The sequence below is a fragment of the Pempheris klunzingeri genome, chromosome 8 (genome assembly GCF_042242105.1).
Source record: "Pempheris klunzingeri isolate RE-2024b chromosome 8, fPemKlu1.hap1, whole genome shotgun sequence".
Taxonomy (NCBI): domain Eukaryota; kingdom Metazoa; phylum Chordata; class Actinopteri; order Acropomatiformes; family Pempheridae; genus Pempheris; species Pempheris klunzingeri.
The window spans coordinates 24025836-24040414 of record NC_092019.1 but is presented as its reverse complement, the minus strand read 5'-3'; the positions used below and the strand labels follow the sequence as shown (position 1 = coordinate 24040414).

Sequence of the window (14579 nt, the reverse complement as noted above, 5' to 3'; positions counted from 1 at the left end):
CTATATTCGATACCCCTTGATTCAAACAAGTTAGCATTGACGAGAGCTGTTCAATCCAACATACGACACTAAGTTAGCCAGTTAGTCAAATTGCTACTATTTGAAGGCAAGCTTTAAAAACAATTTAATATTACCCAACATGGGTGTTAACGTGGCTTATTGTCTTAGCTCATTATACACAAGAGACATTTACTGAAATACTTTGCTAAAGAGCTAAAGGCAGGAAATGACACTCGCGAAGCCCAGGCTAACAGCTAGCCAGCTAGCTACCCATCCAACTGGAGGCGGACGACTGGGCGTTGGTTGCTCAGACAACTGCAGAAGCTAAATAGCGGCAACGCCGAATTGTTCAAATATATTAAAACCCAACATAAATTATCACAGTTGGAGTTTACAACACCAGTTTCTGAATGAGTCATAAAAGTATCTGACTGCAGCAGTCTCACCCATAACGTTCATCGCTCCCTGCCGCCTCAAAAACCGATCATTCACAAGCCGACATTCCCCCTTCTCGTTACTTTTGCTGGAGCTACGCACTATGAGGCACGTAACGCCCCGCGTACTCTACCACTCTACGCCGTAAAACTGACGTAGATTCTACGTGAATCACAAAGGGAGGAACGCGCCAGCCTCGCGATAACTTGTAATTCCTTTTACTTGCCATGCTTTCTCGCGATAACAAGTTTTTTTTTTTAAATTGCGGAACTTCTTGAACACACATTAAACTAATTACACCATGATCGTTAATTAATGATATATGATAGTGATAGTTAATGATATATCATAATTAATTTGAAAACTTTCATTTTGTAGTGCAGCTCTGTGTTATAAAATTCTTGATTTGTTCAAGTAGCACCAGTTGAATAATGCTACTTGTAATGCTGAATAATTTTTACATTATCAGCAGCGGCTCATTTACATTGTGTGTGTGTGTGTGTGTGTGTGCGTGTGTGTGTGGAGTTTATCAATTACTCCGGTGACGGAATGCGAATAGCGTCCGTTGTATCCATGGAAACCCAGTCTCTGTAAGACGGCGGACTTTAATTGGTTAGAAAAGCAGCGACCTTAAGCATTGTTTGTTCTTATTTGCTCTCTTCGAGACGTCTATTGTTTCTAGAATAAAAACTATGTCGCCTGTATCCCCGCCTGAGGATATTTAAAGAAGCAAAATTCGTTTTCAGCTGTTTAAATCAACTGTCTACTGCTAGTTTGAGATGCCTAAGGAAGGGTAAGAGTCCTTGACTTGTCTTTTCTAAACTGCCAGTCCACCTGGCTAAAAACAGAAATAGTCTAGCTAGCCCTCTTGTCACAGAGGCTAGCTATGTCCCTTCTGTAACTATGTGCCAAAAATGTCTGAAGCTGAACCACAGCTCACTCATGGAAGCTAAGGGGGACGCTGAAAATGTCCAATCCAGTTAAAAAAGCGAGACAAGGAGAAAAACTGCCCCTGAAATCCAGAGGCATCCAGAGCAAGTAAGCTGGGCCACCTCCTCCACACAATTAGCTAACAGTCTGTTACACAATTTCATTTCCCTGATTTGAAAAAAAAAAAGAGAGAGATCAACTGATAAGCCTGTTTTTTCTATGTAGGGCATCTCATGATCTCAGGAGGCTTCAGTCCCTGCTTGCCAGAAGCAGCCCCAGACAAGAGGTGAACAACAACAAATGACGCCACACTGTCACTGTCTAGTCATTTTGATACAAACCGGCTCCTATTTCTTCAGGTCTGTGTGTACATTGCGGTGTGAGATTCCCTGTGTTTCAGGTTGCAGCACTGAGTCACAGTAAAGCGCGCAGCAGTGGAGCCAGCAGAGCACAAGGCCTGCATCCTCCAAAAGACGCCAACACACACAGGAGCGAGGGCGACCGCTCCAGTGAAGCCTCTGCTCTGGAAACATTCAGGTTATTTTTTTTTTTTTAGCCTCATCATCTGGAAAGTCAACGATGTCCTATAGGGCCATACAACACACGAATAAAGGAATATGCTGCTGTAGTTCCATTTTAGCCTATTGTTAAACTGGTAAAGTTCACTGTAACTAATCTAAAAGTTCAATATTTACCCCACTGCCTCCCACATTTCCCACACTGATAATCAGCTGATTTTGTGGAGGTCATACAAGTGCATATATTTAACTAAGGCTGGGTGTGTTTAGCATTTTTCAATAATAGTGCTGATATGATATCTGATGCAAAACAATGCTTTTGTTCTTTTTAAATTCAATATTTTCAGAGGATGTAACTGATGAATTGTGGTTTTGGTGGCTGAAAAGAGTTACCTTTAACAATCAGATACAGTTCGTACCATTTTGGACATAATTCTATATATATATATCTACGTTCATTTGTCAGCATCACATACAGAGACCAAAGATGCTTCAGCAGCCACCCACTGCATCAGCTGTTCTTGGACATCCTTGCATCTTTGGTCAGGAACCGACTCTGCAGGTGAAATATCCCTGAAATACTTGAACGTGTCTCCTCTTGTCTCACACAAAGCTTACCAACAATATTTACACCTTCTACAGTGAATGGATTGACGACGCGCCGCCCGAGTCTGTCCTTAGAGTTCTGATATGTCTACGATTATTGATCAGAGATCCTCACCATCAGGTACTACTGGTGTTATTATTAATGTGTATTATGTATTATATGAATAATTCCACTGTATAAAAACAGTAAATGCTTCTTTTAACTATTTCTCGTAGAAAATCCTCCATCAGCTCCAAGGCATCAACTCACTCGCCAGGGTAAATGCTCTCTTTAGATTTATCTGACATACTGTGTTTTGGGATTTATCCACACGTGCTGTACATCATGTCATCCTCGTCACTGCTGTTTCTCTACCAGTATATGGAGTCTGTCACTGCCATGTACATATCTTGTGGAGAGCAGGCGCTTGCCGTGCAGAAGCTGGTCACAATGACTTGTGAGTAATCAGAGGAGGATATCAAGACACTGATAATGCGACTCTTGAGTACGTCCTCTTCAACTTTGCTGATTGCTCTGCAGACATGTTTCAGAAGCTGTCTGCCGCTGCAAATCAAAGGGTCTGGGTCACAGAGAGCGGCGCTCACAGGGTGAGTGATTAGTTGTGATAAAGTTACCTGTGATTATGGTCTGTTTTCAAATCATATCCATGTCTGGGCAAAACTTAGTGCCATAACAGGGTGTCATTCCTGCTGGTGCACTGGACTAATGGACTACTGGTCACTACAACAGGGTCGTAATATATATTTGTGATTTCATTTGTCTGTATTATTATTATTAGTTGGATTTTTTCACTCTTTATATATGATACTCCATTGTAGTTATTATCACTGGGGTTCAGTGAGAACAGTGTTGGTCAGTCTGTCCATCCACAACGTTCCTCATTCCCTTAATGGCTGTATTTCCTGATGTATTTCTGTATTTCTGAATGTAGTTTGGTTACCCTCTTACCTTTTAAGGGCGTATCTAAAAACACATCACCATCAAGCATAACATTATGTCAAAAAATTACATTTTAAAGCAAAGATTGCAATGCAGTTTATTCAGGAGATTCCTGCTCCCCAGAGGAAGAACGTTTTCCATTATGCCTAGTCTCATTCATGACCACCAACAGGCCGAAATTGCATTTTAATCAATACGGTGACTGTCATTATTGTTGCTTCCTCCATCCAGTGCTTGATGTGGTGGGTGATAGTGAACGTTGTAGATTTCAGCATGCAAATATTTCTTCTCAGATGTCGAATGAAGCCTTTGTAGAATGTAGAGCGAAAGCTAATCATTTACTTTCTGTTTGTGAAATGCACAACTGTGTCAATTTCTGTTTTTCTTGTAGGGTGACAGTCAGTGAGTGTCCCCGCTTACAGTTTATTGTCTGTTCTACATTTATCGTACTTTGTGGAAATAGATTTTGGGTCTCTAATGAAGTAAACCCTTTCTAGACCCTGGTGAAGCTGCTCTCCACAGCAGATAGCGGTGTGCTGCTGGGAGCCCTGCTGGCACTTACCACTTTGGCTGAGAGGTAAGCAAATGCGTCATTTAATGCATTAAATACATTAATGGTCTGTTGGAAGGCTTTGTTTTTCTTTTTCTGCAGCCCAGAATGCAAGGAGGAGATTGGCGAGCTGCCGATAGTTGAGAGGCTACTTGTAATAGTGCAGGAATATGACCTGCTGTCGAAGAGGTTAGTTGTTAAGATTAAATGTTGTGTCTTCACTTCTAGGAACTTTTCTTTCTTCATTTTCTTCATTCACTAGAGCTGATTACAAGAAACCTAACAAGCACATCTCATCTTACCTCTAACACAATAAAAACGTGGACACAAGCAGGGCAGGACTGATTCTGATGTTTCCTCCAGAATGAGTGCGGAGCTGCTGAGGCTCCTGTCCCCGGTGTGGCGGGTGAGGGACCAGCTGAGGGAGCTGGAGGGTCTGCCAGTGCTGCTGAGTCTTCTGTCCGGCCAGCACCTGAAGCTGCTGTGGAGCGTCGCCTGGGTCCTGGTCCAGCTCTGCGAGGATCCCGACACCAGGACAGAGATCCGGAGCTGGGGCGGCGTGCAGCAGCTTCTCCGGCTGCTCAACAGGTTTGTAAGACTGAGGAATTAAAGCATATTTGATATTTTTATTCTCTAGTATAGGTTAAGCTCCAAAAATCATCTGCATTTTACAGTCAGGGAAAGTCTATGGAATTGTGGTATTGTACCACATACCACAAAATGTGCACCCATACATATACATCTGTATATTTATATCTGCAGGATGCTAACTACCAGCTGCTGTCCCCCCCAGCTTGACCTCCCAGTATTTAACACATAATGATGGAGGATGCAAGCTTTGTTTTCAGGCCAAAAAAAAAAAGAAGATAAAGTGCTATTCTTCACGTTATTGAATATGGCGACACCCATACATAACTCTTACAGTGACAGGCAGTACGTCTCTGACCGCTCGTCCATCGAGGCGCTCTCCAGCGCCAACGCAGCCGGCCGCATCCAGAGAGAGCACATGAGAGAAGAGCTGAGCCCGCAGGAGGAGATGGACAACACCATAGCTCTGCAGTCAGGTCAGGCGCTGCACAACTTATCAGTCTTTGGCAGTCTTATCAGTTCCTGAGAATGTAAACAGTTTTTTTCCTGAAGTGAAAATCCAGACCACAGAGACTTGACTTACAGTATCTATGACTTTGGAGGAAATGGTTGTAAATTTTCTGTCTGTTAGATAAAACTAATTTGGGTAGAAAAAAAACAAACGTTTTTTTTGGCTGTCCCAGTAAGAATCTGGGGAGAAACTTTGTATTGTACAAACTACATCTCTGTGGTTCGGGGAGCGGGTTGTTAACGTTCGTAGCTGTTTATTGGAATGTTTGAGACTATAAAGTTGCATGTATGAGTTCTTAAATGAAGTCATATCCCCTTTAATCCCCTCATCAGCCTGCTGTACAGTTCTGACTGAGCTTAGTCTGGATGACACATCTGCTCACCATATTGTGCAGGTAAGGAAACGTCCTCACTCACAGAGCAGGACAGCGGAGAGGATGAGAATGAGCAATCCAACTTTATATGAAGTAACTACTGTGTATGTAAAAAAAAACAAAAAAAAAAAACATTGCATCAATTAATTCTGACATTCTGCTTTTAGGAAAATGGGGTTTATATAATCGCAAAGTTGATTTTACCACAAAAATGTGGACCAAATGTTGCATCTTTACAGGTATACAATCTCCTTCATATGTGTATTAAATTGCATAATAATGAAAGTGAAGATACGTAATATACATATACATAACATATGTGTAACTTTATTTGCATATTGGCAGGGCTACGCATTTCGCAGCCTCCGGTTTCTCTTTAGCATGGAAAGAAACAGACATCTGTTTAAGAGGTGATGATACAACATATTTTTTAAAGAAATAAAACATACAACCTTGAGTTCATGTCATGAATAAAGTGTTTAAATTTGGCTACTGCTGGATGTCTGTTTTGGAAAAAAAAAAACTTCAAGTATTCTCCACTCTATCCATTTCAGACTCTTTCCCACAGACCTCTTTGAGTTATTTATTGATGTTGGACATTACGTACGGGACCTCGCAGCCTACGAGGCACTGCGAACTAAAGTTTCACTCTACACTGTAAGAGAACAGCTTCTAAACCGATTCATGTGTTTATTCAGCTGGTTTAGGGTGCAAAATGAAAAGAAATATTACAGTGTTTCTGTCAGAGGATTGTCTATCTTCCAAATGGATGGAGTGCTGTGTGTTTTGTAATGCAGGAGGAGGAAGTGGACAGTCTGAGAGACAGTATCGAGGCTGTGGACCAGAACCGGCCTCCCCTTAAAGTCATCAACGGTTACTCCATACTGGACCATCTGGGCACTGGGGCCTTTGGAAGTGTCTTTAAGGTACATCCTGCAGCAGTGTTGGTTTGTGTCAGCTTTGCTTCTTTGTGACTTCATTAAAGAGTGCTTTAGGTGGTTCAAATCAAGTGTCATAAATATACTCAATGACAGGTTCGAAAGCAGAGCGGCCAGAACCTCCTGGCTCTGAAGGAGGTGAACCTCCACAACCCAGTGTTCGGCAAAGACAAGAAGTCCAGAGACAGTAATGTGGAGAAGATCATCTCAGAGCATACGATCATCAAAGAACAGGCACCAAGTTTCAACTTTAATCACTGAAAGTCAGTTTAATAACATGCTATCTGAATAGCCGTATTTTCTGTTGTTTATATGTTCCTCGGTTCCTCTTTCCTAGATGATACACCCTAACATTGTTAAGTATTACAAGACATTTTTGGAAGGTGAGGATAATTATTTTTACTGACTCTTTTAGCCCCAAGCTATTGCAAGGAGGGAGCACAGCAAAAATCCTGCTGTTCGTTTTAGGTGACAAGCTGTACATTGTGATGGAGCTGATAGAGGGAGTGCCGCTGGCTCAACATCTCAGCTCTCTGAAGGAGAAACAGCAGCAGTTCACAGAAGACCGAATTTGGAATATTTTCATACAGGTAACAACTCTGGAAATTATCTTTGGCAAATAAATCTCTGCTTGGTAAAGTATTGGCTTTATATGGATTTTGATTTCCCAAGAAATGTCCTTAGAAAGATCAGTTGATTTCATTTGTGTAATCCAGTGTTAATGCACAACTCAATAGGGAGGTACTGTCCTACCTTTGCTGTGCACCGTGGTGAAGAAGTACTCAGATCCTTTACTGAAGTAAAAGTATCAATACTACAATATATACTACAATACCGTATATAGTACATAAACACTGTGGCTGAAATATTATTATAAATGTATATTGAATTATTATGATTGATTGTTGATACTAATAACTTTGTAGCTGGCCGAGGTGGAGCTGGTTTTAACTGCCTTATGTACAGTTTGGTAGTTAAGTTCAGTGCTTCCAAACCTAAAGCTCGCAAGATAAAGAGCAGTCATGTCGTGAGTAATAGGGTGGAAAAGTAGATAATAACTAAGTAGACCAATCTGTACTGACTTTTAGGGGTATGTGAGCTCATCAGATAAGGATGTGGGGTACAGCTGGGAACCACTGAAGTGTAGGACTATTTCCTGTACTTTTATTCACTGGACTACAAAATGTTGGGTTCTCCATCAGCTGAGGAATTTCACCCTGACCTATTTCACTGCTCATTGCCAAAACATTTGGATAAAAGCCCAAACTATAAATATGAATTGCAAACCATTAGAAACATCTTAGTCTCTCCTTTTAATAAGCTAATTATTTACTGATATATCTTCTCCATCTTCCCTCAGATGTGTCTTGCACTGAGGTACCTGCACAAAGAAAAGGGAATAGTGCACCGTGACCTCACACCAAACAACATCATGTTGGGGGAAAAAGACAAAGTCACCATCAGTGAGTTTCACTTCACAGTTTTACACACACCATACATCTCCATTCATATTGGCCTCTCCCTGTCCGGTCGCATAATAAAAGTTTTTTTTCTTCTGCTTGAAGCGGACTTCGGCCTAGCCAAGCAGAAACAGGAGAACAGCAAGCTAACGTCAGTGGTCGGCACCATCCTTTACTCCTGGTGAGGACATTCAAGAGTAACAATGACTGTTTCAAAAAAAAAAAAAAAAAAAGTAGCTAAAATTGTTTAGATTTTTCCAGTTTATTTGCATCCAGGTGTAATTGGCTATTTACACTCATCCTGCTCACACTGTATAAAGAATTACACATTTCTCAGAATGTACAGGACTTAATCTAATCTGCATTATTTCATAATAATCAAGCTTCAGTTGCAGTTTGGTTCAGTTTAGGCACAAAAACTCTTTAATTTTTAGGTTAGGTTTAGCAACACATCATTCTTTTGGTTAAAATAATAAGTCAAATGAAAATATAAAAGGTAGGGAGCATGAAACACAAAATATACTCTTTCCAACATACACCAGGGTGCAAATAGCATCTGCCAGTTTATTTCTTTGTCATGCGTTGCACTGGGGGAGCAGATATCCAGGAGGTATTTGAGGTATTTATTTTGTATACTTTTTACTCTACTACATTTATTTTGATCACTGTAGTTACTTTGCAGATTACTTTTTTTCAGTAAAACGTACTACCTTTAAAGTATTTTTACACTGTGGTATTGCTACTTATGCTGAAGTACTTCGTCCACCACTGGTTTGGGTGAAGCAGTATAGTAGAGTTTCTGTTTTATAACAGTCTGTTACTTGGAGAAAAAACAGATACTGCAGCTCAAGTATGTTTATGGTCCCGACAACAGCTGCGTGTGTGTGCACGTGTGTGTGTGAGCGTGTGTGTACTATTATATTTACTTGTGTGTTATGTTTGTAAGGACCAATTTGAGTGTAAGCCTTGAGAGGGAGGACATGTTTGGAAAGTGCAGGTCCTGTGTTTAGGGTTGGCTAATATTAGGTTTAAGTTCGGTAGGGTTGGATAGTCAGGAATGTGTTATCATCAGGGTTCCTCATAAGTTAAGACGCATGAACACTGGTGTGTTTGTTAGTCCAGAGGTGGTGAAGAACGAGCCGTATGGGGAGAAAGCCGACGTCTGGACTTTGGGCTGCGTCCTCTACCAGATGGCTGCTTTACAGCCACCGTTCTACAGCAGTAACATGCTGTCACTGGCCAACAAGGTTACATTAACACACCCCCACACACACACCCACAGACACACACACACACACAGACACTCACTGGATTTAGATTGCCTTCCTCTCTGCCTCTTATTCGTCTTTGCTTCTTATTGGCTGGCAGATCGTGGAGGCCGTCTATGAGCCGGTTGAAGGACCTTTCTCAGAGAGAGTCACAGACATGATCCGATGGTAAGGCTCCTGTTTTAAAGTGACTGGTCGATGTAGGGTTGCATCTATATAGGGTGTCTTCAAATGAAAATGGTAATCAAGTCCAGTAGTTATACTGAAACCTTAAAGGCAACGACAGTAGCCACACTACCTTTCCACATTCTTATCAGTTAGTGATAAACAGATTTTATCGGCTTTAAACTCACAGGATGATTCTGCTTTATCCAATTATTTTGCTAAACTTTATAATAAACTACTCAGACTGTTAAAATCCACTAACTTGTGTTTTTATTGCGAAGATTAAAAGTAACTGAATATGAAAGTCACTCGTGCCCCTCCTGTGTTCACACTGTGTTCTGTCACTGGACGTCCTGTCAGGTGTCTGAGTCCAGATGCTGACCAGCGGCCAGACATTGTGGCCGTCAGCTCCAGTATCTCTGACCTCATGATGAAGCTGATGGACGGCCTCTACGCTTCCCAGAATTCACTGGAAAGAAGAGCGGAGAGGGACAGGAAACGAGCACAGAAGTACTTCCTGGAAAAGCACGAGAGCAGGACGACCTGCTGTCACACAAACATGTCTCAGGTAAAATGGATTTTGACAATCCAAAAGTACATCCCTTAGGACTATTTCGATTTTTTATTGATTTACAAAGGGGTAACTAAAAACTATTTTGTGATTAATAACTGTTAAAATAAGTGCTTCACATTTTGCAGGAAAAACCCGTAATGAATACTGAACCTCCAAGGCCTCGCTCATCTGCAGCCCGCAGTTCAAACCACAGCGAACAGAATGCCAGCCAAGGTTAGACTTTAACACAGACCAGGAAGGACTTGAAATCAAAATGGTTACATAATAATCTGTAAATAATTACGGGTATGCGTGTATTTTTAGATGACGGTTCAGACGGTGATGTTGAACCAAGCGATACCAAAATCGGGACTGCTGCCTTTACAGGAAAACACCAGGGTCAGTCCTCTGTCCGCTGCCACAATATTCATCATGGGAGCAGTTTTCACATAACAAGCATGCTGTCCATGATTAATAAGTCAACCTGTTCACTGTGAACAAGGGGGGGCAGTAACAGGGCTGGGGTGAGACACAACTGGCAAATGCACCCTTTTTTCATTCACTAGTCAATTTTGATATTCTGAGCTATTTTGCCCCCATAACATGGCTTCTTTCAGACTAGTGGAAAGAAAATGTTCAAAATACGCATTCAGGTGTTTATTTTGCTACACTTTGTTGATTTGCATATATAGATTTCTTCTTAAGTTCATATGTTTACAGGCTTTTTTCTCAAAATGAGTTTTTCCTCACTCTGAGCCAGAAATCCTCCAGTTTCATTGCTATCAGTAGTCTGAAGGATTTTACCGAGCAGTCATCCATAGCCTGATTTTTATTCCTAAAAACATAGCAAAATTCTGATTTATGAAGTTATAAGAAAAGATATTCAACATTTCTTCCACTGAAACTGACTTTATGCAATGTTCAGATATCTGTTCTGGAAATATATGCAAATAAGTGCATATGTAATGAGATAATGCATCATTTGCATAATAAACAGAAAAGTTCAGAAAGCTTGTAATAAAAAAACACTTGTCTCACCCTGAGTGCCCTTAAAAGCTAGAAGTTGGTGCTCATGGTTGAAGCTTTTCAGATTTTTCAGGTTAATTTACTGCGTTGTGGATTTTTGATCTTTTGGTTTGTTCTGTTTTGATAACAGGACTGAAGTCCAGTGCCTGCGTTACACCTGACCAAACTCTATGTGGGTGAGTGAAAAGTCTCACAATACCTGTTCCTGTGTGACCACTAGGAAATGTGCCATATATTTCTTGGGTGCAGTATCATCACTTTGTAAAGTAAAAGCTGTCATCTGTAAATGGAGGCCGGTGGTGGGTGTTAACTCATGTCTGACACAATTTATCGACCTGCCTTTTCAATTTGTTTGAATTTGTTTGAATTTTCAGTGGGGACCGTGCTGCAGCAAAGATTAAACCAAGACCAGGTACCTTTTCATGGAATGTTCTGGGCCAAAGAACAGGCCTTCTAAAAGTTGAAAGTTACAAAAAGATGTGCCTCTCCTGTTTATTTAGCCTCCGTCAGTGTGTGCGTTTGGTTTTGTTCTCGCCCCAGTCTCAGCAGGCATCTGTGTCTCCCAGAAGAAGCTTCGGCAGATTGATGATCCCATTCAGAGGCTCCTCGTGCAGCTGCACAAAATTATTTACATCACTCAAGTACAGTTATACGTCATTTTTGGTCAGATCTTATCAAAGTTCAGTTTAAAGCTGCAGAAGCATCTCATCAGTCCAAATCTAGTGATTCTGGTTAGATAAGCCGGAATTTTATCAAATGTGAAGAGGGGTTCATGGCCAATTCATTCTCACACAAAACTGCCTCAGGACTGATTTGTGACTGACAGCAAAGATTATACCTGAGTGTAAATATAACATGTGATAATTTAATATGTAATGAATGTGATTGTCCTTGTTGTTTATACCTCCAGCTTCCACCTGCGCCGCACCACAACATCAAACGGCGGCTTATTGAAAGATTTAAAAAGTCTCTGTTCCAGTGTGGGAGCGATCCATACAACCTGAAGGTGGAGCTCAGCAAGGTTTGTACTTTCTTTACTGTCCAACTGATACTTTGGCACATAAGTCAAAGAGAAGCAGCCGGTGCTCACAAGTGAGAAGCTGAAACTGGAATGTTGGAGGTTTTACTTTTTCTTTCATAAATTTCATCTAACTTTTTTTGGTGAGGGTCTAGTTTTATGTTCCCCTTCCCTTGGCAAATTTATTGCGACTCAGGCCATAACTGGCTTATTTATGTCTGACAGTGACACATATCAGGCTCCAGCATTATCTGATGGAATTTATGGAATGGAATATAACCATTTATATTGTTTGAAACTTGGGTGTGTAATCTTACATTTTTATATTTTGTGTGTTGAATTTTTTTGTGCACAATGATGCGAGGAACCAAATAAAATACTAGCGGCACCAGGGAAGGTCTTGGTTTTTAAAGACCATTGAAGTAGTCATTATTAAAGTGGAAGTATATGATAAAGTTTCCCTTCTGTCTGTCTGAAGCTCCTCCAGGCTTCTCCAGAGCTGATGGAGTTAAGCTCAGCCACTTCAGAGTGGTGGCCTCTGGTCCACCCCTTCACCGGAGACCCCCCCGCTGACAGCATAGGTAAGAGCTACCCCTGCCACAGCTGCACCCAATATGCCCAGTGAAAGACACCACATACTGCAGACTAAACACTAAATACTGCAGACTCATCTACTCACGCACAAACCCAGCGGTAATCACTGATGTAGCTGGAGATTCGAAATCTCATGTGCACGTGCAAGAATGTGTTTCTGATTGTCTTTCTGCTTCTGACAGGTGATGGGGATCTCAGAGATGGAGTCACCTACCAGCAGATGCAGGTCAGTTTCTGTGCGAAGTAGAGATTACTAAAGTAAGATGGATACCTCTCTCATCTCTGCCCCTTAAATATTAAGCCACAGCCAGGAGACCTCAGCTAGCTTAGCTTAGCACAAAGACTGGAGGCAGGAGGAAACAGCTAGCCACTGCATCCTGCCAACAAATACTTCAAGCACATAACCCCCATAAACTTGTCATGTTCTTACTTTGGGCAACAAGACATAAAGTGTTAATCAGTGACCTTTAAACTGTGATCATGGTCTCCCTCTGCTTCCTGTCTTTATGCTAAGCTAAGCTATCCATCATATTCATGTCACAGCAATAACAGTTGTCTCATCTTAGTCTTTGCAGGAAAGTGAGTAAGCGTTTTCTTTAACACGAACTGTTCATTCTTCATATCATGAAGAACTGCGGACAAAGCATGTCTTCGTGTGATGAAAATCGTAAATGTAATGTGAAAGCGTTCTCTATGTATCCATTGTTTCAGTTCTCTGTATCATTCTATAAGAGTCGGTGCCCACTTTGTTTGATTCTGGTGGATCTGATGTGTTATTTTGGAGCAAACGTGTCTCATGGTCGTACTGAAGGTCTGTCTGCTACTGGTGAAGTGATTTCCTGTACAAATGTTCCTTTGCAGGGGATCATTGAGGAGCTGCTGGAAGAGAACCGATACTACGAAGCAGCAAACAGGTGACCTGGACATTTGTACAGTTCATCAATTTAAAGATTAAACTTTTCTTTGTGTGTGTTATTGGTTGAACTGTGGTGTGAGCGTTAAAGGGCTGACTGCTGCGAACAAAGTGGAAACAGAAGTGGGATTGTGGTAACTAGATTTCCTCACTAAAAAAAAAAAAACCCTGAATTCCCTCATTGCTTTTCCACTTATGACCCGCTGTGGGTTAATTAGATCATTCTAATTTCTCTGTGTTTTGTGTCCTTCATAGGATTGCAGGGAAAAGAAATGACAAAGAAACCAAGTGACCGTCGTCCACATTCATCCTCACGTCACAGGAGCAGCTGGAAAAACACAAACTCACTCCAGCCTCACTTCAAAGAAGTACTGCATGCAGGCTACTCTTACTCCTACTCTTTAAGACTAAATTATTAATACACTGATTAACATATAAAACCATGAAAATGCTAATTAAACACATGCATTGGTTTGTCCTTAAACTATTGACAACTTAGTATAATTAGCGGTGCTGTGACATGGTACCAAAGCTGACATGTTAATATCACTGCAACTAAAGATTAAATAAGACTAGAATATGTATTATTGTCATTATTGATTATTTTCTCAATTAATGAGTTCATCCTTTGCTCTATAAAATGCTGTGTGAATTGTCAGTCAGTTTCCGAACTTGAAGTGACTAAACTGACCGTTTAGTTCGACATAAAATCCAAAGATATTGAATTTAAGATCACATAGCAGGAAATCCTCACAAATTTCAAACAGGAGCTGGTGAATGGCTTTTTCATGCAGCTCCACACCACTGCACTGATAAGCTGATTGGTATTTATTTCTGTCACTTTGGTCCATCAGAGGCTTCTCACATCAAAGTGAACTGGCCTGTAACCTGCACTCAGGCTCACACAGCCCCAGCACTATCCGCTGCTTTTTATCCGTGGAGCTCAGCTCCAATTTTGTTTTTTCAGGTTTGTCTGAGTTTAGCAGTTTAAATTCTCAGGAGCAGGCTCAAAGCAGCGCTTTGACTGTTTGACTTGTCACTGCGGGACCGCACATCACAGCGTGCGTTTCAAACGGCTGTGAGCCAAAGCTGCAAAGCCGAATTTCCTCTGTCACTTAACTTTCACGGAGCGGTTAAGAAACCCAACGTTTACCTTAATTCAACAGCACTTTTCAAACATATATCGCAGTGAC

At 41.2% G+C, this 14579-nt stretch overlaps 1 protein-coding gene across 1 annotated transcript; it reads left to right on the top strand.

Annotated features, from left to right (window-relative positions):
- The first annotated feature begins 1402 nt into the window (after nt 1-1402).
- Nucleotides 1403-13745, top strand: nek10 (NIMA-related kinase 10). Its single transcript, XM_070834902.1, has 35 exons — nt 1403-1473; nt 1591-1651; nt 1766-1902; nt 2350-2445; nt 2526-2610; nt 2706-2747; nt 2848-2926; nt 3010-3077; nt 3927-4006; nt 4082-4168; nt 4343-4567; nt 4904-5043; nt 5411-5472; nt 5619-5690; nt 5797-5861; nt 6006-6108; nt 6249-6377; nt 6486-6623; nt 6727-6772; nt 6858-6979; nt 7750-7852; nt 7955-8030; nt 8967-9096; nt 9218-9285; nt 9643-9850; nt 9982-10069; nt 10160-10234; nt 10992-11037; nt 11236-11273; nt 11402-11502; nt 11772-11882; nt 12358-12460; nt 12656-12699; nt 13335-13387; nt 13642-13745. The coding sequence occupies exons 1-35, from the start codon at nt 1403-1405 to the stop codon at nt 13676-13678; spliced, it is 3189 nt and encodes a 1062-aa protein (XP_070691003.1). The 3' UTR covers nt 13679-13745.
- Nucleotides 13746-14579: the final 834 nt, after the last annotated feature.